Below are 27454 nucleotides of genomic sequence, written 5' to 3' on the forward strand. Positions count from 1 at the left end.
TAGGCTGCAAATGTACCATGCAGACAATATTCTCACGGCAATACCAAATAAACAGAAAATTTGGGCTACCTTGAGGAACTAAGGTTGTGTACTGGTATTACAGAAGCATCTTTGAACCAATAGCAGATAGCATGGCCTTTGAGAGATCACAAAACATGAAGGTCTAAGATATCATTCTCACTTATTTGCTTTAAAGAGTAGAACTGCACTTAAATGAATGAAGTTTGGATGTTTGTAATCCAGCAGATGTCCACATATTTAAAATTTTCCCATGGGTAAAAGAACTATGTGGTTTGAGTACCAGATGAGTTGATCTGGAATATTTTATTATTCTTATCTAGCCTGGTGGTCTCTAGAAAATGACAATTCTATTTTCAGCTTACTTTTTTGTTTCCTAATTTTCCCATAACCATTTAAATAAAAATTTCCATTAAATCATGCCTCATTGTTACTGAACATAGTTCTGGGGTTTAATGTTCCTTTATCTCAACAGTTGTATTCAGAAGTTTCTCTGGTGTCCCTGTTCTGCATGTTTATAAGTTTCCACATGAGCAGGAGTTTTCTACATCTTCATATTGTTTCCTATCCTTGACAAAGCCTTAGACAGATTGCTGACAGATTGGTTCAGAGCCAACATGTAGGCAACAGTGCTAAATGGAGCAACAGACTCTCTATTACTTGTCTCTGTTGAAAGTTTAAAAACCTTGTTTGTTTTGGGCTGCATATGTCACTGAACTCCTGACAGAGCAGTTACACTACAGGGTTTAGTTGAAGTCACTTTTCTTATAGTCCTTAAGCCTAACCAGGTAGATAATCCAGTCAGTTGTAGGCTCAGTTGTGAAGACTGAGGGGTCCAGAGAATTTCTTTATTTGGGAAGAAAGAAGCCCTTTGGCTCTCTTTCTCTTGACTGTAATAAATGTTAAATAACCTCTGGATGTACATTAAAAACAAAAACAGGGAGAAGAAAAAAGCTCTTTTAGGGTACTATCTGAGTATTCTGTTTCTTAATCTACCCACTGTTTTGAGCAGGAGTCTAGAGCAATGACTGTGCATATGTCAAGGAAATCCATAACCTTGCTTGTGCACCTAGGAAGGGAACAAATGAATACAGGAATACTATGTGTCTGTCCATAGCAGAAGGGAAACTGTGAAAGTAAAGGAAATACGGAAAAAGTGCTCCTATCTGCTATACTCCTATCTTCAAAGCAACCAAATGTTATTTCAGGAAAGATGAAAAGGAAAATCTGGGGAACTGCAGGCTGGTCAGCCTCACATCAGTCCCTGTGAAGATCATGGAGCAACAAACTCTGGAAGTCTTTTCCAAACACATGAAAGACAAGGGGATCAGAAGAAGTCCATGTGGCTTTACCTAGTGGAAGTCATGCTTAACCAAGCAAATAGCTTCCCACAATGAAATCACCTTGTCAGACAATGGGAAGAACAATGACTGTTGTTTGCTTCAACTTTATTAAGGCCTTTGGCACAGTGTCCCATAACAATCTGGAAGACAAGGTGACATTGTATGGGTTTGGTAAATTGACAGCCAAGGGGATTGAATGTGGCTGAACAGCCAAGCCCAGGGGGTGATATCAATAGCACAAGGTGCAGTTGGAGGCACCTCACTGGTGCTGCATCCCAGGGATCAGCAGGCAGGCCAATATTGTTTAACCCCTACATTAAAAACCTCGACAATGGGGCAAAGTGAACCCTCGGCAAGTTCAGAGGTATAAAATTGGAGGAAGAGAACATCTGCACAGGGTGGAACTGGGCAGAGAGGAATATGAAAAGGGAAATGCAAAGTTCTGCCAATGCAGAGCAATAACCCCATGCACCAGTACACACTGAGTTTCTGAGGAACAGCTCCACAGAGAAAGAGCTTAGGATCCTGGGGGACAACAATTCGAATGTCAACCAGCAATAAGCCACAGTGACAGAGGAGACCAACAGCATTCTGGGCTGCATCAGGAAGAGCATTACCAGCAGATTGAAGGGTGTTACCTTTTCTTTCTACCCAGTACTGTTGAGGCCATGTCTGAAATAGTGAGCCCGGTTCTGGACTCTCCAGTACTGGAGAGATATGGACTTACTGGAACAAACACAGTGAAGGGCTGTGGAGGTGACTGAGGGACTGGATCATCTCATACCAAGAGAGCTGAGACTCTTCTGCCTGGAGAAGATTTGGGGGAGAATCCCATAATTGTGTGTAGACACCTGATGAGAGGTAATGAAGAAAACCAGGCTGTTCTCAGTAGTGCCCAATGACAGGACTCAAATATTCAAATATTGGTTTGGACATTTAGAAAAATCTTTTCAATAACTTAATACATAAAACCCCCAATTTTTAAAAATATGTAAACAAACAACTCCAAAAATTATTTCTACTCATTTAACTACATGTTTAATTGTTTTTAAAAACTGTAAAACTTTAATTTTTAAACAATGAGAGATAGACTGCTGTCAGATACTTTTCATGAAAGTAGAATTTTCATTTCCTGGAAAGCACTGACACACTAAAATTTCACCTGTCCTAAACTGAAGCAAAGTAAATAGTAGGACTATTTTTTAAATCCACCTAAGATAAACTTAGATAAAAAGTTTTAATTCTGACTCTTTTTTTCCCCCAATTTATAATATCAAACACAATCCTGAATGAAATGTCTTCCAAAATGAAGTATTCAAATATTCTGTCATGACAAGATTATAAAAAAGTTATCAGAATGCTTTGTTTTGATTGAAAGCAAAACAAACAAAGTATAGTCAATCCTGACACATTCCCACATAACATTTACAACTGAATTAATTGGCATTTTCTGAAAAACATTCTGCTCAAAATTTCTGAGCCCCTCCAGTGACAAGTGTATAGAATCACTGCTCTGTCCCAGGCAACCCCCCCCATGCACACATCCTGTTGCACTGACAAGATATCTATTGAGAATGCTGGCCTTTTTAAAGTGGAATTGCATTGCTGTATTCATATCACCAAGGCAGAACAGGAAGGAAAAGCAGAGAAACCATTCTCAGAAGGGTGTCTCAAATGGATTTGTTCTCCTTGTGCTTCCCCTGAGACAGTCTTTGATCCATTGGTCTTGCTCCAGACCATACCTGGAAGCAGCATCTACTCCTTTTATAGGTCATTTAATATATTGCATGTTTACGAGGAAGAATTTGAATGTTTTTACTTCATAAAACTAACTTCTTTGGGAAAAAAAAAAAACCAAAATGCAGTTACTGGGATTCTTTTAAGCCATTATCTTTAAAAATGCTCCAAATCAGTCCCGAAGTGTTCTACCAGAGGGATATGAATCAACCACTAAAGCTCGTTGGTTCAAACCTGCCTTCAGTTAACCATGTTAAAGTATCACACATGTTTTACCATGATTTTTATGATTTGCTGCTCTTGATTCTCATAATCACATTAGCATTTGAAAGGTGATCTACTTTTGAAACCTATTGTTGGTTTTGGATTTAGTCCTTTCAGATCTATTAAGTTTTTACAGTAGACAATACTTCCCTCCTTTCTTCTTCATTCAACTCATCAGAGAATTCATAAGGCCATTTTATTATTTCTTTTTTTCTCCCCACTTCCTTTGGTACAGTGACTTGCTGTAAAGACTTGCCTTTACCCCAAGACACAAAATTTCCTGCAAAGAATTCTTGAAAACTGAATGGTAAATGCTCACAGGGAATCTCTTTAAGTGATTCACTTAGTAGTTGTCCATGGTCTTAAATGCTCTGTGGATGGGAAATTTTAGGTTTTTGTATGACCTTATCAGAAAGAAGAGTCTCACAGGAGCAGTAAAACTGAAGATACCTGTACATCATATATACCATTTACACACAGTGAACTGTAATGGGCACAAGCAGAAAACTTTAGTCACAACTGAACCCAAACAGAAAACTAAAGAAGAACATGTGTTATTTGGGCTCAGTTATGTGTAATTTTGCAAGAACTACACCAGTTTGTTCAAGCAGAAGAGCATCTACAAATCTACAGATCTGAACAAAGATGACAGGCAGAACTGAATGTTCACTGGTGACCACTATTTGTAAATATTCTGGATACAGTGAACACACATTTGCAACTGAGGTACAGGTTTCAGAAAATGCTGGGTACTGGGCATATGATCTTGCATCCTATTAAACAGAAACTTTTGACTTAATATTGACTTTTTAATGACAAGCAAGATAGAAAAAAAGAGTATTGACAAAAGAGCTTTTATTTTCCCCTGATGTCATCTGGTCATGTCACTCACTGCAGTTAAATCCAATCTCTAATTGCAACAAGCATTATGAACAACATTTGTTAATTTATTATGTGGTGTTATGCCAAGCCTGCGTTTGAGTGCATTCTACAGTATTTCTACATTTATAATTTTCTCTGCCTAAAGTCGTCTTCATATCAAAAGGGCTGGGCTTGTTAAATGTGTGTGCATTTTTAATACGTAATATCTTAAAAAACATAAGCACAGACATTTTCTTGTCTGCACGTGTAACCTCATCTTCTCTTATGTTTTACAATTTCATCTGTGGGAAGGGATAAAGTTTGAAAACACAGGAATCTTACACCTGTTGCTCCATTTACACATGTGGAAGATGACTGCAAAATGCAAGCAAAACACATTATTGTGGATATGAAAATGTTTCACAGCCACATTGCATGAGCTGTGGCAAGTGTAGGAAATGACAGTAAATGAACCACTGTCTTTTGTTCTGCATCACTCACATATTGGGCACTATATTATGAACTCATCAAGGCTGCCATATCTATGAAAGCCCCTGCCAAAACTGCAGTCTTTTACACAAGCAGACCCTTAGAAAGGAACAGAAATACAAATGAGAGAGAGCCCATAATATTTTAGTGCTAAATAAAAGGACTGGATGCAGTAATGCATATCCAAGACCAGTAAAGACACAAAATATCTACCAGTTATATGAAATGTAGCTTTATTATGATTGTATGTCAGGAATATTGTTCTGAAATATAAAAACACAGGCTACCAGATGCTGAGTGCACATGACTTTTTAATGTGTATCTTTAATGCTGATAAACTAAAAACTGAGGCAGTGAATGTTTATACTTGCAATGATTGGTATCAGTCTAGTTTAGAAAATTCAGTTCTAGATTTTTTTTTTCCTCCATTTGCTCGTATTTTTTCTACTTAGATGTGTTGCAAAATCCCCAATTAAAATCCATTTTATTAATCTTTGATCAGGAGGTAGAAGATAATAATTTCAGTCTCAAAGTTCATTCACATACTTTGCACACACAAGGCTAAGAAGAAAATGATTTTTGACACCAAAAAGATCTCTTATTTCTCATTCTTCTAATTCATTTTCTGTGTGAATTATTCAAAATGCTCAAGTGAAACCATCTATTAAACAACATATAGTGACACCATTTATTAAAATTAAAAAGCAGTTTTAAATGCTTCTTAGGAGGTGGGGATCTCAACAGAATCCTTTGCAGGAGGACTGCAGGAGTATATGCATAAAAGATGTTTAGTAGAGCCATTTCTTATAGAACATGAGTAACCCAGATCCTAAAATATTTGAGTCAAAAGGTTAACTCGAATATGTTAGAAAAGTAAGCATTTACAGAAAGTCTTTTACAACAAGTTACAACACAGAGTGGTGGCTACAAGGTGTAGCCTTTGGTGAGGTTTTTGCTGCCTGTCCTCAGGCTCTTAGTGTCAGATACGGCAATTCTGCTGAGGAAAAAAAAAAAGCATGTATCTGGAAAATTATACATATATGTATATGAAAAGTTATAAAGTCTTTTAAAAGACCATGGCCTGTTTTTTCCTCTGTTGTGAAGTATGGGAGCTAAATAGTTTCAACTTCTTCATATTGTTTTTACAACGAATAACCTACAGTTTTGTGGCTTTTTCCAACATTGTCTCTTAAATCTCCATTCTGCAATGCCACTACTACAGAGCAGTAAAGGAAAAATTAGGAAAAAGGTTGAAATTATAATATCAGTATCTTCTACAGCTCTTAGCAATATTTTACTTTTCTGGCGAAGAAATTTTCCAATTACCATACACTAGGTATACTTATAAAGTCCATACAGACAATATAATGTCCATCAGACAGAGACTGCAGGCACTTTTCCATAAGTAATTATTTCTTATTTCAATTTTCCTCACTCAGTAAATATTTCCATAACAAAGGAAATAAAACCTGAGAAAATATTTCACTAAGGCTTCATTATTTGACCAACTAATAGTAAATAAATGACTGTTGACAGATTTGCGTGAGTGCATTTTTCACCTGATATCTTCTTTATCATTCCGACTAAATACCATTTTTAATTCACTCTACACACATGAAACAAGGATGCAACTAATGCTCTCAGAAATATTTTTCAGTACCCTGTTGTTCCCATTAGGCTGTATCTTGGCATGAATTTTTAAAGGGTTCCTTATAATTTTAAACCCTATTCCTCCCATTCAACTTGAAAGGGATGCCTACGTTGCCAACAGTTAATATTCTCATAAATGTTTCCCATAAACATTCACTTCCTTGCTTTCAACTCAGCATTTCTGGGATCTTTTAAAATTATTTCTTCCTCATGTCTACTGTGATCTTGCAAGCTGTTAACAGACTAACTGTGGGCAGAAAGAAAGATCATCTTTGTCCCTACAGCGCAAATTATCCAGTGTCTTTCCTGGCACAGTTCCATTCAGCAGCTCCTTTGGCACACACAGTTCCCTGTCTCTTTACACCAGACCCCAACCTCCACCTCAACTGTCCTTCCCCTCATGCCCCATCCGTTTTATTTTCTTGGTATTTCTGACGTGCAATTTCTTAATACTTCAAGAAATAGGCATTAACTGAACAAAGCAATGATTTTCAAGCATGCATCCTTTAGTCAGTATATTCACACAAACATTTCCACAAAAATCAATAAAGACTTATGCACATTTGCACCTAAGGCTGCTCTACAGGCTGTTGAGCTGCTGAAATATCTTAGATAAACAAAACTGAATGAACTCAGAGGATCTTAGACCTCCCTTCACTTTGACTTTCAGTTCTGGGCTTCTGTCTGGGTTAGAGCCTTCAGCTCATTCTCCATGTGTTAAATCTTTTAAAACAAGCTACTTCCCTGCCTTTCTACTACCTTATAATTGGCATTTACTTTTCATTTGTAGCAAGAAAAACACTACACAGTTTCTTTTACTGCATTTAACACTGGTCACTTCCCCTAGGCATGCAAGTTGCCACTGCTGGTGTTACCCTGAGCCCTTTCCTGTAGCACTGCTTTGGTTTTTTCAGAAAGGTACCTGTGATGAAAAAGACAGAATTCCTTGACACAATTTCTCTTTCCTTTAAAAAGCCTTCAGTTTTCCTTGTCAGCAGCTCCTGTGCTTCAGATACCTCAACCCTCCTCCCATTCTTGCTGTAGGTTGCAGCATTTCTTCAGTGACCTCTTTTCCTTGTTACCCTAGGGATGGTTGCCCAGGCTTTTCCAAACAGGGATATAATCATGTTCAGCTGTCTTTTGGTTTTCTTTGTTTAAGACGTGTCCTCCCTCAAGTTAAAAAGTATCCATGAACATTAAACCAGCTCAGGCCTGACATACCCAGCCGACATAAGCAGAATACAAAGATTTTCAGACTGCAAAAAGGCACTGTCATACAAGTTTGAAGAGATATGTGCAGACACAGATGCAAAGGGAGTAAGTTCCTCTAGTGCTGCACCACGTGTGACTGCTCTGTGCCTCTGCAGTTCTGCAGATGCTGGGGCCAGCTGGACAGTGCTGGCCAGGTCAGGATGAGGAGATGCTCCCATGGGGCCCAAAGCTCACAGGAGCTCCGAAGCAAGAGACAGATGTGAGGAGCATGGAAGAAGCATGAAGTCCTACCAGTCCATTCAGCACATATGGCATGTGAGGAACATGTCGAGAGCAGGGTAGGAATCTCCAGCTGACAGGATACAGCACAGACAGCAGAACAGTGCTGTCCCTGGGAAGGCCCCTTCTCACTACCTCCTTCCAACCCAGGTATGCCACATTTCCCTTTGGAAAAGAGCTGCTGTCTAATGTTTTATTGCTTAGGAAGGATGGACAGTAGGCTAAGACATTCTTGATTTTCTCTATTTTAGTGTTCTTCTGCTTTAATTTGAAATTGGTATGTGCTTCCTTCAGCTGCTACACTGGATCCATTACAATCTAAATTTTTCCTTTTCTCCCTCGCTCTTACATGAGTCATTCTACTGCTTCCCCCCTGCTCAAAGCAGAGTCACTTACAGCAGTTTGCTCCCAGCTCTGTCCAGTTAGATTTTGTATTCCTCCCAAGATGGAGATTCCACAAATTTATCGGGCAACAGCCAAATGATTGGCCATCCCCACAGTAAAAAAAAAAAAAAAAAAAAAAAAAAAAAAAAAAAAAAAAAAAAAAAAAGTGGAGTTTCTTGTATTACAATTTGTGCCCATTGCTTCTTCTTTCACAGGGAGCCACTGAGAAGAAGCTTCCTGGAATTTTATATCCTCAAGCAGTTCCTTCTTTTCTGTAAGTACAAAGTGCAGAGGAGTGCCTCCTTTTGTCATCTCCTTAACCACCAGGGTTAGAAAACTGTCATTAGTGCACTCCACAGACCTCCTGGACCACTGGATCATTTGTGCCCTTCTCTGTTGTCCCTCCAGAAGTTATTGTGGTGGCTGAAGCTCCCTTGTGAGCAACAGGGCCTGTGAACATAAGTCTTCTTCCTGAAGAAGTCGTCATCTACTTCTTCCTTATAGGTACTTCTGGCAACTAGGAGAGGTGATTTCACTGGTCAGGATTTACAGCAGACGTGTCTGTGTAAGTTAATATGTTTGTGTGCTCCTGAGAATGGCCAGAAGGAGAAGTGGTTCTCCAGATCAGGAAGACAAAGGTAATGCACTATGGTGCATATGTATACCCATAATCATGAGGAAATGAAAACAAGGTCCATTGATGAGCATATGATGCACAAAAAAAACCCACACAGAGAGAGAACTACAGAGGGCTGAGTGTTTCAGCCCTTTGTGAGGTCTGTTCCAGACCCTTGGCTCTGGAGGAGAAGACAAAACAGGGAGGAGACAAAGGGGTGGGAGTACAAGTGGAACCAAGGGCACATAGACCTAGACACCAGAAGATAAATGCTACGACCAATTTTTCTCCCACTGAGATGGTGTATCTGTCAGCAGTTAGCCTACAAGTGGAGTTTAGAATGAGCTCCTTTTACCATAAAATTGCCAAATATGCCTAATCTATCCCACCCATTTTAGCACCTTCAGTAACAGAGCAGATGTGGTGCATGCCCTGCAGGCTAAGCAAATTGTTCACATGTCATGTTTTGCTCAAGGATACAATTTGATTGTCAGTGATTTCTTATGCAAACATAAAAACATACAGAACATAATGGCTATTTTGTTGGAAGGCTGCAGTGGGTGCAGCAGTTTCTTCACAACCCGACATACTTGACAAAAAATTTCAGCCACAAAATCTCAAAACACAAATCACAAGGGATTTTTCACCCGCAAAAAGCTTTAGTGATGGTTTCTGCAACATGAGCCATAGAATGGCTTGGGTTGGAAGGGACTTCAAAGACCATCAGGCCTCGAACATTTCCAGAGATGGGGCATCCACAGCTTCTCTGGGTGAACCAGTAAGGACATTTTAGTGGCAACAAGCAGAGTACAAGCAGGGGCAGTTTGTACACTGAGTGCACTGCTTAGAGAAGCCTCCAGGTAGAGTAATTCTAACAAAACCTTTCAGGAAAAGTGTAATAATAGTGAGTTTGGGTATGTTATGTGGGCCACATCATCCTCTTTGTTTTCATGGTCAAAGAACAAAATGCCTGAGATTACAGCTGCATTGTTCCATTTGGTGGACACATGACTAGTTGAACCATACAATTAATTACTCATGGCTTTATTTTTAGACCTTCATTTCAGGTACTCCTGCAACTATCCTTGTCTCTGGCATGACAGTGCATGGCACAGGGAGTCAGACCTCCAAAAATAGTAAGCATTCTACATTTTTGGTGGGAGAACACATTGGAGAGCGCTCCCACTGCCACACCCAATATAATCCTTCCTCTTGCTGCTCCAAATAGCATCTTTGACACCTCTGTCAGCTCCTAAAATGGAATCAAAACTATGGGATCAACTTCTCTGTAAGAGCAACTCATAACTGCCAGAGGATAGTTAAAGCAGTCTTTAAATTATCAATGCTCAGAAGAATCCCTTATTAACTCCTCCACAAATCTCCTCCTTTTTTTTTCTTATCCCCTTTCCCTGTAAATAGATCTCTGTCTCAGTGATAGCTTCTGGATGACTGCAATCCTCAGATTTTCACTAACTACTTTTGGGTAACTAGAGAGATCATCTTTGGGCTAGGGTGTCCAAAAATGTCCTTAATAGTGGCACCTCAGTCACTTGGGAAATCAAAGACATTTCTGGCTTTATTCAAATATTTTCCTGGAAAAATATACTGCCTTTCTATCAGCTCTGGAAAGGAGTAATACATGATGCATGCCTTGCCATACCATCTGTGCAAACTTACCACAATATATAGCAGTTTTCACATCTGTAGTTCCAATTATTCATTTTAAAACAAATACATTTTCGGTTAAATCCAAAACTTTTGTTTTGTCCAATCAGAATTCTTCCTCTGGCAAGGTAAGGAATGCCTAACCAAAACATGTAAGCAGTCCCACTGCTTTTCATGGGGATCTTTACATGTATGGGAGCTGGTACCTTGGTAACTGGAATTTGAGGGCCAAATTCTCTGCTAGCGTCGTCCTGTTAAAACCATGTCCTTCAATTCAGCTCCACTGATTTATATGCCCAAACTGCATAATGAAATTTAGCCAACTGGAAAGTGGAATATAAAAGCATGTCAGGCTTTACAGAAGAAAGCCTTGTAGCATTTGTTTGGACAAATAACAAGCCTTGAAGATGTTGGCTAGATTTCCTTAACAAATAGTCTTATTAATGTCAATCCCCGGTATGGGGAACACTGTATTAATCCCAGGAGTTTAAACAGAACCAAAATAATACTTTATTTTTCATTTATAAAGGTCCTTTCAATAAAATTAAGCTCACAATGACAAGACCAGCAAGTAGGTGCATGTTTCCCTCACAACCTGCGACTCCTCACTGACTTCCCTGTTCTTACAAAGCCTCAGGATCAAGAGCATGAAAATGCAATTCTTCATTAGTTATCCAAGTAATTAGTCATCCTATGCCCAGGTAATGGCTTCAAGGAACATTATTTAGAAATCAAAACAGCAACTGTCGTGAAAGACTTAGAGAGTTGAAGTCACCCTATGGCTTGCTTTCTGCTAGTTTCATTCAGCAGTGTTCTCTTTGTTTCCTTCAGATCCATTTCTTACTTATTTGGTTCCTGTTGTATAACTTTTGTCCAGCAAAGCTTCAGACTGACTGGAGCTCTGCAATGTCCACAGGAAGGTGGAGGGGTAATGCTTTGATATGTTTTGGGCTGTGCCAGAAGGGCTGTGTGGCATGGTGTTTTTGCTGGTGGTTCCCCACAGGTTCGGCAGGAACGTACACAGCCTGCCTCCTTCATAAACCCATCCAGCCCTCACACATTCTCCTGTTCCACAGGTGACTCCAATGTTTAATGTAACTCTAACGTAAAGAATAGCAGAGCTAGTTAAACAGAGATGAGTACCACTCCAAAACAAAATCTGTTTGTATTTATATTTAAAAGCAGGAGTTGCATCCTCTAGCAGATATTCCAGTCTGCCTGGAAAGCGTATATGCGCTATTAAGGGAGGCTTACAAAGGCTTTGACGATTCCTATGGTAACCCAGTAGAAAGGCTGTTTCCATGGGGACTAGCCAAGCCTATAAAAACCTTCTGTCTTCATTAGAGTATCTCTGACACTGAATGCTTTAACAGTTACTGTTCTGGAATAATTAACAACAATCTCTGCTCTGGGGAGAGAATAAATTCTTTCCTTCCGGTGGAAGTCCAGTTATTTTGTCAGCTTTCAGTAATACTCAACTGAATACCTGCCATGTATCAATATAAGGGACATACTAAACAGTGATGTACACTTTAAAAAGCACTCTGATTTACCATCCCCAGTATTACAGTATATGCACATTATGCATTTAGAAATGTCATTAATTTAAGCATAAGGACAGAATAAATCATACTCTTTAAGTTTCACATACTGTAAATATATCTGGGTGTCTGTGTAGTTGATTATCTGTCAAGGTAGTGTTCTGGTTCCCATTCAGATTCCCCTTCTCAGTCACTCACAACTCCTTCTAATATACTCTACCAAAACAAAACAAAATTATTTCTTTTGAATGTAAATCTTTCATGCTTGATCTCAGCCAAATTTGCTTTTCTTCTTACTTTTTTCCTTTTCTTCTTTTTGCTTTCCTATAAACTCAACAGTTTTTGAGTTATGCAAGTAGAAATAAAGCTTTATTTCTTCCATATGTTCTACACAAAACATTTATACATTCAGAACTTAAAAATGCCTAAAGGAACAAAATTCAAATTTCATCTCAGCAATGTCTGCATCATCATTAATATTGCCACCTCTTTCCTATAGATTAATGTGACTAATTTCTATTTTCCATTCCCTTTTCCTTTAGTATAAGAGCCTTTCTTAGCCCTCTCCCTCCCATGTCTCTGGGATATTATTCTGCATGTAAAGACATGCTGTCTAAGCTATAATAGGCAGACCTCAGAGTAAATAAATCAAAGAAACATACACATTAAAATCTCTGAATAATTTTCAAAGAGTTTGAAAATATTCCCCAAATTTCCTTTGTCTTCAGATGCAGCCCCACGTGTGCCAGTGCATATGAGTTCTTGACTGGAACCTTAGTATCAGTTTAAGTAGACTAAAATTATTTCTCTCTTTCTTAAAAAACAAATGCCCAAGTGCCCTTTATGACAATATTTGAGACCTTTCCTTAAAAAGTCATAGCCGTGGTCCCTTGCTGTTCATAAAAACCTTAATAAAGATTTTCTTCTCTATTTAATATATTTAATAATGGAAAGTTCTGTTCAGATTAGGGATTCAGCATTTTTCAGGAAAAATCCCCAAAACCAAGAGGACTTTTTTATGGCGTAACATTGTTCCACACTTGCACATTTAAATTCAGCAAAGAATAAATATCACAACACCCCTCCATTTTGGATGGATAATGACAAAGATGATGATTGATGCACCCAGCCAGGACCACTGTATCTCTGCTTATTTCACAAACTGTTGCTAAGAAGCATCCTCCAGCCTGGGAGGTTTAGAGAACTCAAAGTCTTCATGTATCTGTCTCTGACACCAAGCCTAGCTCAGCCTCACCAGTTGTGCAGGCTTAGGTTCTTCAATCAAGACACTACTTAGATTAATCTGTCATTCATGGAGCACATGTGATAAAGCCAAAAAGTAGCATCACACTTCACAGCTTTGCTTTCCGTAAAGATGCTTTGGTTTCCCCCTTGAAGTTCAGAAACTGAAAATTGTTCTGATGCAGAAAGAAACTAAAAATTGTTCTGCCATCTCTTGTGTTTATAACTCTTTTCCATGTACCAGTATGCTCAGAAAAGCTCCATACACACGACACCTGAAAGTCACATATCTTGTCATTCGATCATAACTGCTTATTTTCCAATATGTGTTTAGACACATTGCCAAAGACAGTTTCTGAATTATACACTTGATTCCAAGTATCACTTGATTACAGATTGCAGGGTGTAAATGCACCTTCTGGCATGGTATAATCTGATGAAGTTCCTGGATCAGTCAGAGCACTTTGGGTCATGATGGTTTTCTCTTTCACATTAATGCTGAGGTCTGGCCGTGTCTAAACTACCCAAACTGAGAGCAAAGCTTCACGTACTTACTTGAAGTCAGAGCAGCAACAGGAGGATAAAGAAGGCTTACCTACTTAATAACTTTCTGATTGAGGATATGCAGTGCCTTTTTGAAAATAAATGGTATCTGATTAGGAAAAATTAAATTAAAAAGAAAAAGAGGGAATACTATCTAGCACACATACACAGTAATGCTAGTTTATGCCTCAGTCCATGTGAGGATCTAAGTTTTCAGAATTGCAATGGGATTAAAATCCAATTTCGTGTGAGTGCCCTACTCACTGAATCTCTTTAGGCACACAGGCCTATAGATATATATTCTGTCCCTTAAATTTACTTATTACTGAAGTTGCCACATATTCATGGCTGCTGCACATGCCAGCTGGACACACCACCAAATGCTTCCACCATTCTGAAAAATTTGAGTCTTAACCTGTTGTGAAACAGGACACAATACTAACCAGTATTCTGTGAACCCACAGCGCACTGCTGGGCAAGCAGACTCTGTCTGTCCCTATCTCCCTGGCACCATAATCTACATCTTCACAAACATTCAAAGCAAAAAGAAATTACACTCAATAGGCACTGTAACACCTGTCAATCTGAACAATGAAAGCAATTCTCTTGAGGATGACCTCTGCTGAGGAGATGCCTTAAAATTACATAGCTTTTAAAATTCCAGTGTTTGCATGTTGCTCAGCTCAAACAGTAACATTTAGACAGTGACAATATCACCAGCACCCCTTCAAGCAGAGCCCAGGGAATGCCCCTGAATCAGCAGTGTACGTGCCAGCTGGACAAAATACGGTCACTTCTCTCCCTTACATCTCTTTCACAGCAAGAAATTGCTCAGAGGAGTAAGCCTCACTTGATGTTCTTTTAGTCAAGAAATTGTTGCCAATTATTGCAGCTGTGGATGATCCCTGACCGGAGCAGGGATGGCTCCTGAAGCCAGTCCCATCGGGCACAGTGTGCAGACACTATAATACCAAGGGCCTGAGTGCTGTACAGGGGGAAGCCTGGGTGATGAGCGAGCTCGTTCCTTCTGCGTGGTGAGACTTACAGTTCAGGATGATTCAGTTAGGGAGTATGTCAGCAAAGAGTTTTTAATCTTGTTAAAGAAAGCACTCTTCCTTCCTATTGGATACCTACTGGCAGTCTCTAGAGAGATGACTTCTTCCCAGTGCTGCACAGGATCCCACTGCTTGCTGTGCTGGAAGGAATGTGTCAGAACTAATCTTACAATAACAAGTTGCACTAACTGCTGACATGAATCTTGGCACTGACGTAAGCCTGAGTTGTTTAATTAGTATTTATGAAAGATGAAGTGATACGGTTCTTCAAAAAACGGTTACATTCTGTTACCATAATCTGTTATCATAAACTGATATAAAGATTTCAACCAAACTGAGGTTACTTGGGAAGGGGAACTGTTATCTATGGTTTAATAAAACAGAGAAAGAATTTGGGGAGCACAGCATTATGAGGAAGTTAATACATAAGCTTTGGCTTCATTTCCTATTTAGCATCTCATTTTAAAAAAATGAATTTTGAGTGAAAAACTCAGCTTCTTATCATGAATGCATTCTGAAAAATAGGTGACCACTACAAATGTTTTTAATTGTGATATGCATGAATGCATTCTGAAAAATAGGTGACCACTACAAATGTTTTTAATTGTGATATTCTAGCAGGGATGTATTAATTGATCACATTGGCAAAATCAGCATCAGAATTTAATATCTCCCTAATTAAAAAAGAAACACTTCCATGATTCATACAGCACTATTCAAAATGCTGAACTTCATAGGCAGCAAAACTTATAAAAATAAATCCAATTAAGTTTTGGTAGATTTCTTTAAATTGTTAATTAATGTTAAATTTCTATAGATTAATAAAAACATACATATACACAGACACAGCATGTTCTTCCATTTTCAAAGAAAAAATCCATTAATAAATTGTTATTAAAAAATTCCTGGGGATATTTTCAGGTTTTTCCACTGTGATAGTATTAGCTCATGATAAATTCTGCTCATAGCTCCAAAAGTCTTTCATTTCCCACAATTGGATTTCTTTTTCCCACTGAAAATCCAATGAAAAGTTGTTTGAATAAAAGGATACTCAGCAACATTCCTCTGTGTTTTTCAAGACAATTTGTGCATATCTCTAGGGAATGACCAAGGACTTAGGGCTACCCACAAGGGTGGTAAACATTTAAGCATGAGTATTTAGCCTGGTGATACTCCATGTTAGCATTTCTATGAATTTACATTGGGAATGAAACAGACAGCTCCCAAGTGCTGGACTTGCTCTTCCTTCAAAGCCCCTTCCCACACACATATTTATGTTCAACAGAGGGCTGATGGAGGCCTTGCAAAAGGAAGTCTGATGATATCAAGGTAAATTGCTTTCTTTCCATGCCTCTTATTTTCCTTCCATACAGAGAGAGGGAGGGAAACCTCTCTCTCCTTTTAGAAACCTCTATTTCCTTTTAGAAACCTGTGGTGTCAGGTTTCTAAAAGCCTCTTTTGGGACACTTCCCTCATGTCTTCACTACCTGGATCAGTCTCAGTTCTTGCATTCAAGCTTCTGCACAATTTGTATAATATCTGTTTCTCTTGTTACTATATTCCCTCCCAGTAATCACCATTCTCCACATATTTAGTGCAATTTAATCATGTGCTGAATTTTGCCTCCAGGTAAAGACTTTATATTCACTAAGAGGCTGGTTTTGCTGCAATACGCATCCACAATAAACAGTATATATATAGCACTGCTCTCATTTTTTATCCTAACTACATATCACAGTGTAAAGATCACAGAATATATTGAGTGGAAAAGGACCTTTAAAGGCCATCTAGTTCAACTGCCCCAACATGAGGATGCACACCTCCCACTAGACCATGTTTCTCAGAGCCCCATCCAACCTGGCCTTGAGCATCATATCTTGTTTTCCTCTGAAAGACCCTCTGCTTCCCTGAGTCTTTTATCCCATTACTGTGCCGTGGCTTTCTCAGTTAAAGTCATTGTCTGTTCTCCAGCTTCCCTAGGTGGGCTGGGAACCACAACACTCTTATGATTCATCTGTTCTCCATCTTTTTAGTCAAGATCCTTCCCTTTCACAGACACACTCATATCAACACTGTCCACTTTACTCTTTCAACTTCTTCATGGTGATCCCTAGCCTACTCAACCAGTCCAGCACTGTCCATCCCATTCTTTTCAGTGACTTTAAAATGTCTCAGAGTCATATATATACCTACACACACATATACATGTCTTAGACATGGCAGAATGGTAAAGACTCTGTGCATGAGAGCACAATACTGCACAGAGTTGAGTATGGCCCCTTTATCTCTTTATTGAGATCTATGTGTACCTGAGGAATGAGATTCAGTTCTTTAGCTAAGAGAACACCAAAGGGCTAAGGAGAGAACACCCACATCAAGGTAGTGATGTGACACTCTTCCCTGCCCCTTGCTGTTAATACCAAGGGAAGAGGGACCAGTAGTGAACATATCCCATCCAGATTTTCCTCACCAGAAGGGAGGAAATGTTTAAGACAAATGCATAGAGGAAAAGCCTAGTTTCCATTGATCACTGAAAGAAACTATTGAGTGCTGCAGCATCAGTAGGCCTAGACACTATCTGTTACATGTATTTCTGCCCAGCACTACTTCTTCATCTCTGATTCACAGACAGCAGAAATCCATCAGAGCCCTGAATTTTAAATCATCTTCTGGCATCTCTGGGATTTAGCTGTAATATCTTGTTCAATCCAAAATGTTGAGGAAAAGACTGCAAGGCGAGAAGGCAGTGGACTAGCTAGAACCCCCCCTAGCTGTGGGGTTGGGAGCCCATTTCACCAGTCTGACAGCCTTCCTCACCAGGACTCAGAGCGTCAAGAGCTTCTCAAAGTCCTCCTGGGTCGGTACAGCTTTCTGCCACCCCCAAACAGGCGGGTGGTTGTCAGGCACAATCTGGCCTGGACTGTTTTTCATTGTATAAAGTTGCTATGGTATCACCAATTAAAAATTCTAAAAAATAATCTGCATCTGTACAGCATGCTAAAATAACCTACCAAATGACACGTCCTTTCGTAGAAAGCGAGTCTACTAATTGCTGAGGGGTAGATTCCTCCACCCTTCCTCTCGCTGAACAGTGCCTTCAAGCTGCAAATACTCCCACTGCTTTCAGCATTTGCCAAGCCTAAGTTTTCCACAGAAACCATGAGTCAGGCTCCAAAAATCAGGAGACAAGCTTAAAAAATCATGAGATTTAATTACAGCAGGTGAAGTATTTTGCCTTGACGATGGATTTGGCAGAGTGGGCATTTAGCATAAGAGTCAACCTCACAGCTAAAAGCAGGTGATCAGCAGCTTTAGCAGAGTGATCCCATCTGAAAATATGTGGTCTAACACTTCAAAGCTTTTTGTTAGTGTCTAGCAGGAAGAAACTGAGATCTGTGTTTCCATTATAATTTTCTTTCCTCTCCATTTTCTTCTTTCTCATTTTTTCCCCCCTTTTTCTGACCTTTCACCTTATTTCCAAATGTATTTCAGTAGATAGGTCATTGCAGGAAGAAGGTGAAAGTCAAGACTCGGGTAGAAAAGACGGTTTTGGTAGCCAGGGGTCTGACAAAGTCATGGATGACAGAGCTGGCCTGTGAAGACAGCACAAGGCTCCCTGGAAGAGCTGGACTTACTGACCACCTATGCTAGGTAGAACCTAGCATACACCTAGTTCTACCTATGCTAGGTAGAACCTAGCATACACCAGTGACCTGGTGGACATGAGCAACAGGCAGAGTGTCAGGTTTCACAAAACTTTGGTTTCCCCACAGTGACCCATAGGCTTAATACCAAAGACTTGAGATCAAATGACTAAATTTCAGTCAGCGGTATGTGAGATCATGAACTCAAGACCTGTATTCCCTCTTCCATCTCACAAGCTCCTCCTTCATGGACAAGAACTCAAGCTCATGCCCCCAGCTGAGCACCACACACAGGTGCTAGGGCCCTGGGCACACCAACATGCCATACTGGCTGTGACTGAGCCCCTCTTGGCTGGTGGCTCGGTGTACCCTTCGCTGCTGCCCAAGCTGTGTCATTTGGAAGGTTTGTCCTTGGCTGCCCTTCTGACCCTGGCATGCTGACTGGCCCACCTCAGTGAGGAACTCTGCTCATCCTCAGGGATGTCATTATGCTGCCCACCTCCAGGTCAGCTGTGTGACAGAACAGCTCATGTCATGCCATGGAGCCACCTGAATTTAACTCCAAGCTGGCCTCGTGTTGGGAGTGCAAAAAAGGCTCTGTGGCAAACGTGGACAGCAGAGCTGAGGGCCATCACTCTTCCCCTGATGACAGGAACAAACGGGAGTGCAAGGGCTACATGCTGAACATGCAGACAAGTCAAAGGACAGATTTAAACCTGGTCAAATCTGATGCAGTGAGAACCTCCTACTTCACTTACTTCCTCCCACTCTCGTGAGCCTTTTCACGTCCCTACGTATTACCAGCAATCTCTTATGCCTTCCACCAGAACAGTGAGCTGGAAAATCATAGTGCACTAGAAAAAGAGATCTCGCCACATTCCCCCTTCAACTCAGAACTTTCATCTTCCCCACACAGAAAACGCCTCAAAGATCTGCAGCATCAGCTTGTCAATGAGGAACAATTTAGCTTACAGAAATTATCACCAATAATTAATTTTATGAAGTCTGAAAGCAAAGCCCAGAGACAACCTTGATCACATGAGTTTTACAAGGTTCTATTAATTGAAAATACATGCATTTATGTATGTTCTTGTTAATAGCTACTTATCAATTTTATTAATTAAATGCATATTTTATTTTCTAGGAGTTTATTACAGTTGGGCTGCAAACAGGCCTATAGTAGCATTTGCACAGGAGCACAGAAGAACAAACAAGTTCAGAAAGTTCCAATTCTTGGAATTTGGAAAGAAAAACATGGATCTGTAAAGTCATAAGATCAAAAAGCTGTTGATGAAAAAGAAAGACTTTGGTAACTTACAAAAAGAAAATATTAGTTCTTATTTTTTTTCAAAATGGGTGTTGAGAAGAGCTTAGTGAATAACTGTCTGTCTGGGTGCTGCAAGTGGGAACATGTCTAGATGCTATAAATTTAGAGATGAATAATCTTTCTTTATAACAAGTGTAAGAAAAAGTACAGAAAAGATGCTTCATCTCAAGAAAAGTCCATATAAGCGGAATCAGCTTCCCTATGAGGAAATAATTACAGCAAGCTGCAAAAATAGAAATAAAATCTCTGACGAATTGCTGGTGTATGAATTCCTGTTACAGTTTATTTATGCAGACAATATAGTGTCTGGGATGAAACAGCTCTGTTGGCAGAACAAGCATGAGCCACTGTATGTGGGCTCTCAGAGCACTGCATGGGAGTGTTTACTTCAGCTCTCCTGGAACCATGCAGAAGTGACGTTACCATGCTAGAGCCTGAAATTAGCAGCGATACCACCGGCACCAAGAGAGAGCCGAGCGTGTGGCTGACATCTTCGTCATCTGGCAAAAAAAAAAAGTAAAACAAAAACCAAGCCCTAAACAAGCTAAGAGGATCTATTTGAAGTATTTGAAACCTCTTCCTAAACAGGTCACACTGATCACAAAGAGGGGTTGCATTTTGCCACTGTGATTGCTTACCTGCAGTGTTTTCTGCAGGATAGGGCAAATGACAATTACCTGTCTCTTCATGTTTGCATGTTTATATTGCTTTATTCTTCTAAATAAGAGTTCAAATTGTACAGGATGTTGTCAAAACCCTGGTGATATTTTTCTGATCTAGAGGATAAGTCTGAAATTAAAATGTATTTTTTAAATATAACCACTTTTATGTATGGAAGACATGCTAATCTATTCTGTTACAAGATACCATCAGCAGGCATTTTCATAGCCCCATTGCTGAGAACAGTCCCAACTGAAAAAGAGGAGGAAATCCTTGTACAAGAGAGCCAGTGAAGCTGAGGCACATGACTGAAGGAGCAGGCCCTGGGGAGTCTGACAGCACAGCCTGCTCTGCCTGCCCTACATCACCCATCCCAGTGAGCTCTGAGTGCTCTCTCTGCACCTCTGGACTTGTGGATAGGCAGGGGTTAAGACCAGCCTTGGAAGAAAAGCATGAACACCTACCACAGAGACTATGGCAGCTGAAAAGTGACACAGCAAAGAGGGACACGCAGACAAAGGGATGCTGTGAGAGCACTTCCGTGCTGTCCCTTCATGAGAGGAATTCCCCATCAGTTATCATGTAAATTTTAGACACCAATGGATCAGCACAAGGACCAAACTCCAACTCATGGCTCACCTGTTTGGTCCTGCATCCCTTGAAGTACATGACAGAAGATCCATTGGCTTCAGGGAAAGAGGATCACACCCTGCCATCAGCTGTTTCCTCAGACACTAAGTTTCCTCAAAACCACGATTTTCTTTTGCCCTTAGTGTTCAGCTGTTGGGAGATTTTTCTGTGCATCCCAGTAACACATTTCTGAAGTGCTCCATGCAGGGCCTGAGCGTGGCCAGAGAGCAGCCACTGCTGGTGTATCCAGAGGTGGGTTGAGCGGTGATGCAGCTGGAGGGAGAGCTATCTAAACTATTTAAATCTTAAAGGTTCATTGAAATGATGTTTCATTCCCTTCTGCTGAAGTAGTGGGAGTCATCCCATTGATTACATCCCAGGACTGGCCTTTGGGGTTGCTTAGGCTATCTATTTATCCCTAGGAAATAAATGGTTTGTTAAAGTGTATTCTAAGGGGCAGGTGACTGAAAGAGGCACACCTGAGGAGAGCACATTTCAAAACTGCCAGTGATGAGCAGTACAGCAGAAAATTATCAAAAATTCTTGCATTGAATTGAGGAGGAAGGAAGGAACAAGACGTGCAAATAAACATTCTTATGCAGAATGTATTTTTTCTGCCTCCAGATTCTACCAAACAAAAACAAGTGGAGGTGTCTCCTTTTTCTGAAAGGAAAAAGAAGAAAAGAAAAAAAAAAATCAGCAATAAAAACAAACAAACAAAATGAACCAGAACCATGGGGAGGGAACATTTCATACATTTTCAAATTCAAATATTTTATGGTCTCGTTTTAGCATCTCTATAAGTTTTCTGAGCACTGCTTTTAGATGATACAAATTTCTTGTTGTGTCAATATGTGCCCTGGATATTATTTTTTTAAAAATATTCTGATTTGTCTTTGTTTGAAGTTGAAAGGAATCTTTCCTGGGGTAAAACCTAGGATTTATATTCATCCTCAATTTGTTGAGCCTTACAAAAAGATGAAAACACGCAGAACATTTTCTCTATTGTAGGAAAATATAAGTTGTTGTGTTCTCCTCAAATTTATCTACATCTTTAAACAGTGTCCTCTCTAGTAAAGGAGGAAATTCTTAAAAAATATCTTCACTGGTAAAAGAAGAAATTCTTTGAGGCTATATACTATGGACATGCTGAAACAGATGTCAATAACTGTTGTAAAAGCTTTTTCCTACCTCTTAGAGATCCAAAACAGAGCTATTTTTTGGAGAGTGAAAGATCTTTGTAGTATCTACAGTGAGCATAAAAGCAGTGGCAGCTGACAGCATCAGCCCAAGCAGCTTGTGGACATGAATGGGTAGAGTCTGTGAATGTTAAGTAATAGTTCACAGTCATTTACAGTAAATTTAATGCAATTGCAGTCTAAAACCTATAAGAAGGAAAGAAAAAGGTCACTTCTCAATCATATAAGTGCCTATTTTCTTAGCTCTACGTATAGATATCTAATTATGTGCACACAAATAGATGGCAGTATTAAGATACTGTGCTTATTTCAGAATATCATGCAGAGATCCTTTTCAGGCACTTGACTATCGTTTCTTCTTCTCCAAGTGCTCCTACTGAGTGTTAGTACGTTGAAACTATTCAGGGAGTTTTTAAAATTTCCAAATTCATCTATTTGTAAAGCATGGGATTTGGAATATATCCACTTTTGAGCCTTTTTGTCATGTACTTATTTTTATATATATATATATATATAGGCATTCTGTATTAAAGAAAAATACATCTTTTTGTGTACATATTCATTATAAAAATTCATTTCAATCTTCAGTTCTGCATTTCCTCTGTATCTTTCATGACATTACAGATGTGTAGTCTTAATTTGTTTGCTTATTTTTAACAACATTTAGTAACAGAAAAGGCTGTGTCATAATGAGCATGTGAAGTGCTGTGCCAAGCATAAGCCATTGCTTTTCACAATATGAGTACAATGTTCCCTAAGGCATCGCTTGGTAAATTGCATTAGTATTAAAAACAAAGCCTTCAGACAGGAAGACTGGATTGATCCCTTCTTTTTATTCTTATCCTTACCATAAGAACCTGATTCATTTCCAAAGGGCTTACCTTAACCACTGAGTAGTTTTACTTTTTTCTAATACTATTGTTATAAATATGTAACAATTGACAAGACCACTAAGAAAAATTACTGATGTAGGTCTCAACTGGCAAGAGATAGAACAACACCACCACAGCAAGCTATTTGCAAGCTATTTGGAAGCCCATCCAGGGAGGACTGCTTTAGAGAATTTTAGGGTATTATAAGACACCACAGAATAAGAGGAATGTCAGCATGCCCTTTGTTAACAGAAGACGGTCCATGGGAATAGCTGACACCGCTCCCATCGCCTGCCCCAGCCCAAAACAGATTGCACATGCACTAGGATTGTGCATGCAATCTGAGTTGCACCTAGTCTCTGAAACAAAAGGTTTGAAGCTGTCAGTACTGCTAAAACAGTACTGAAGCTGTCAGTACTGCTAAAAAGGATCCCACCTGTGGTGGATCCTTGGATACTCCAAGTCACCCTCCTGCCCAGCAGGGGTTGGATGTTTCATGGTGCTATAAAGGCGCTACAATCATCTATTAAAAACATTTGGAAATTGGAGAAATATAAAAATTTTCAAGACTCTATGGGGACTGATTTTGGGACAGGCTTCTGTACTTTGGAAATAGCTCCAGATGACTTAGAGATTTACTGGAAAATTCCAAGAGTTGTGGATAATATGTAATATGTGAGCTAATGGATGGCTGGTATAATAACATTATTTTCACTTTCACAGATTCCTGTAGCATTATGCTCATACAGCAAAATCATTAGGACTGAAAAACTAGAAGGACCCTTTGACTTTCATCAAATCTTTTCAGTGATTCCAAAACACAGACCTTTTTCTTCCTGGAAGCATGGAGTTATTTTACTTGTGCCTAAAAGCTGAGATTTTGTTTCTGCATGCTGCCACATAGGGCAGGATAGGAAACAAATCAATGCCTGGAGATAACAGTAAAGTAGTTACAATCCAGAGGTTTTTACCATCTTTTATTTTTAGATGACAGTGTAGTAAGTGGGAGAAATGGTGAAAAGGTGTAGGATGTAGCTGGGAGCTAAGGCCACACAGGCTGGAACAGTGGGGTGATACAAAGTGGTTGAGGAATGAAAATATTTCTTGGAAAGGTAATTTTAAGCACTGACCTTATATAATACATGGAATGTGAGTAGGCGCTGAAGCCATCTAAAAGACTCTAGCACAAAACAAAAAAAAAAGTTGTTTTTTTTTTCTTAAATAACTTTTTATGTTTTAGGCGTAGGAATCTATCAAGATCAGAGGATGATGCTACTTGCTAGTTTCTCACTATGAAAGGAGCAGAATGTTCTTTTAAGAGGTATAAGGAAAATTTAGAAGGATCTGAGGGTTTGTCTATCCTTATGCAGAGGCTCAAACCACTGCAAGGCTATGGCATAAATTAGACCAGAGTTGAGGCTATATACTTTTTCTTCATCATTCATGCTTTCCTGCTAGCTGCATGTCCTACGAGATGTCTTGTCATCAGAGCCTTGTTTACTCCATTCATTTAGAGTTTCACAAAGTCCAGTCCAGTTGGCTGAAATTGGAGGTGTCCATGTAAAGAGGGTATAAACACTAAAGGCTTAGATATGAGCATAGATTAGCTATGGGCAACAATTCTGAGAACTAAAAAAGGGAACACTGCATCACCGGATGAGCTCTGAATGGAACAAAAGGATTAGCTTAAACACACGCTCAAAATAGAAAATAATTTTAGCAATGTTGTTCAACTAGGAGGCTTTTTTTTTTTCCTCAGAACTGATCTGCAAGGGAAAAACTACAGCAAAGCAACTTCTCTTTGAGCTCTCAGGGCTAAATTTTCTTTCAGTACAAGTTCTACAAACTAATTTAAGAATCTCAAACAATGGGCTGGATGATTTGAAATAGTCACATTATCATGAGAATTGTGAATGTTGCCTTTTTGGTTGGAAAGCTTGCCAATTCACCTGCCATTCTCATGCTGCCCAGAGGCCTGGGTGGCCTCTCATGCAATGACTAAGCCTTTGGGCAAAGTTCAGAATTTGGAGAAGTGAAAGCACAGTTTAACTGTGTGTATACCTTTCCTTTTCAGAAGGTATGTTGCAATCAAGGCTGTAAAATCACATCCATTCCTTCCTTTCTTGCTAGTGCTGATTTGGACAAGAAGACAACCATGGTTATGAAAGCAAATTACAGTCTGATGTGCTACAAGCTGCAGTTCAGAGTCCAGAACAAAGACATTGCCCAGTAGATTGACCATATTTCTCCTACAGAATGTTGTTTCACTGTTAGTCTGCTTCAGAAAAAGTCCCAGGCACAAGAAACTAGGCAAAGCTTACTGGAACTACTGCATTTATCCTACATAGCTACAGGAACCAACCACTGGCTGCCAAAAGTATGTACTGAACACAACACCTGCTCATAGCTCCCATAACACACACAGGCTGGGGAATAACATTTGAAATTGTTTATAAATAAAATAAGAATGCAATATAATTTTCTCTCATACCCATTTTGCCTTATTGTCTGTCTTTAGGAGATGGGCAAATCTTCACAGCCAAATCCATTCATTTAAACTGCTTAGAAACTCATCTTCCCTTTCCAGATTTTCAGTAGCTGTTGAAATACAGTTGAAAACTCTTTAATCAGGACAAATAATTTCCATAAGAGTATACCCAGCAGCAGATGTGCATATTACCAGCATGTGTCACCAGCACTTTGCCTGTGCTACTCAGGTACCTGGCAGTTCAACCAGCCTTTAGAAAGAGGAGAGCATCAATTACTTTCAGCACCTCACCACAACTTTTTTGATAGCTTTTAAGATGACAGCAACTTGAATGGCTAAATGTGGGAAGCCAGTTTGCCTGCAAATGCCCAACGTGCATAGGACCAATGTTAAAGGATTAGAGGGTAGATTTCATGGATACTGAACAACTGATCAGATTTTTTTAAATCTTAGTAATTTCACATTTTGTTGCAGCCTTTGTCTACAATTACTCAACTTAGTTCAGTTTGAAAGGATGTCTGAGAAGACCCCACTAGGCCCCATTCAAATTTTTCAGTTCAGAGAACTCTCTGAACTAGCAATGTAAATTCATCCTTTCCACTTTTTTTCCAGTAAAACTCAGTCCACCATCACTTCTGGTTTAGACAGAGTTTCCTCTTCTGATTTTACTGTTCACAGCAGCAGGAAGGACTTTAAAGCTGAGTGTTTATAGCCTTAACCCATTGAATTACTTTCTGGTGAAGTGGTTGAAAAAGTCTTCCATTGGAAGAACAAGTGACAGTGTGCAAGTATTCCAAATCATAATGAATTCACCAATAAGTTTCTGGGTTTAAAAATGCTTTCCTTTACTTGTATAGCACAAATGAAGTCAGTGGGGTTTCAAATTAAATAAAACTTGGCACTTCTTCTCAAAAAGCCATATTTTGTTTTGCTAGATCTGCATAACTCAAAATTGCTTAAGTGAAAGTTTCTTGCACATAAGAGAGATGAATTTAGCACAAGAAAGAAATTCAATCTTAATTTAAATCTCTATGGCAAACAGGTGTTAGTCTGTGCAGAATTTGGCCCTCTGGGCCCTTTTATTCTACCTCTACATTTATGTTCTCTCTAAAACAATTGCGTAATTTCACCATTCACTCCAAGATAAAATACAACCTGTCACTCTGAGACCAAGGCATGGATCTCCCAACTCTGAACAATGTCAGTCCCAATAAATGAAAGAAACAGAGAAGAAATGCAATGTCAAAATAGCACTTGAGAAAGCCATCTTCTTTTATTCTGATTTTTCAATTTTGCCTAAGAGATGAAGAAAACCATAGAAGTGTTGCAGATTTTTTTACTTACTGCTCAAATGTGTCTAGATAAAAAGCAGTAAGGATTAGTCACCCTGTTGTCATGCCTTTTGTTGTTATTTTATCATCTTGGAGTTCTCAAGCAAGAGAATGTTTGCAATGTTTGTAATTACATCATCTTCTCTGAAAATTTTTATTTGCATTTGCCTTAAAGTAATGAGTTAAGAGTAATTCCAAGCTAGGTAAGTACTGACAATACCTTTATTACTCAAGTATATAGAGTATAAGTAAAGTTGTAGTACACAGACACTCCAATTGAACAGCAGTTCTGTTCAAGTATTATAGCACTTTGGGCTGTTTTGACATTCTTAGCTTTCCTTTGAAGGAAACAAGCAAAAATCTTAGTTCTGGACCACACAAGTCTGGAGACATGTAAGCGTCTC

The 27454-nt window shown here is 39.3% G+C and overlaps 1 protein-coding gene across 3 annotated transcripts in view; it reads left to right on the forward strand.

Moving 5' to 3' along the window:
- The window catches only part of SEC61B (SEC61 translocon subunit beta), a 292958-nt gene that overhangs the window by 196610 nt on the left and 68894 nt on the right, over positions 1–27454 (forward strand). Inside the window, exon 5 of one of the 3 annotated variants that reach the window (XM_059855861.1) lies at positions 8453–8478. The exons of the other annotated variants lie outside the window; for them this stretch is intronic. Coding sequence (XP_059711844.1) covers positions 8453–8463 — 11 coding nt within the window. The 3' untranslated portion in view covers positions 8464–8478. Of the gene's footprint in view, positions 1–8452; positions 8479–27454 lie in introns of those variants that run through there. 3 annotated transcript variants of the gene reach the window in all.

Source organism: Haemorhous mexicanus, chromosome 1, assembly GCF_027477595.1.
Source record: "Haemorhous mexicanus isolate bHaeMex1 chromosome 1, bHaeMex1.pri, whole genome shotgun sequence".
In the NCBI taxonomy this organism is placed as follows: Eukaryota; Metazoa; Chordata; class Aves; order Passeriformes; family Fringillidae; genus Haemorhous; species Haemorhous mexicanus.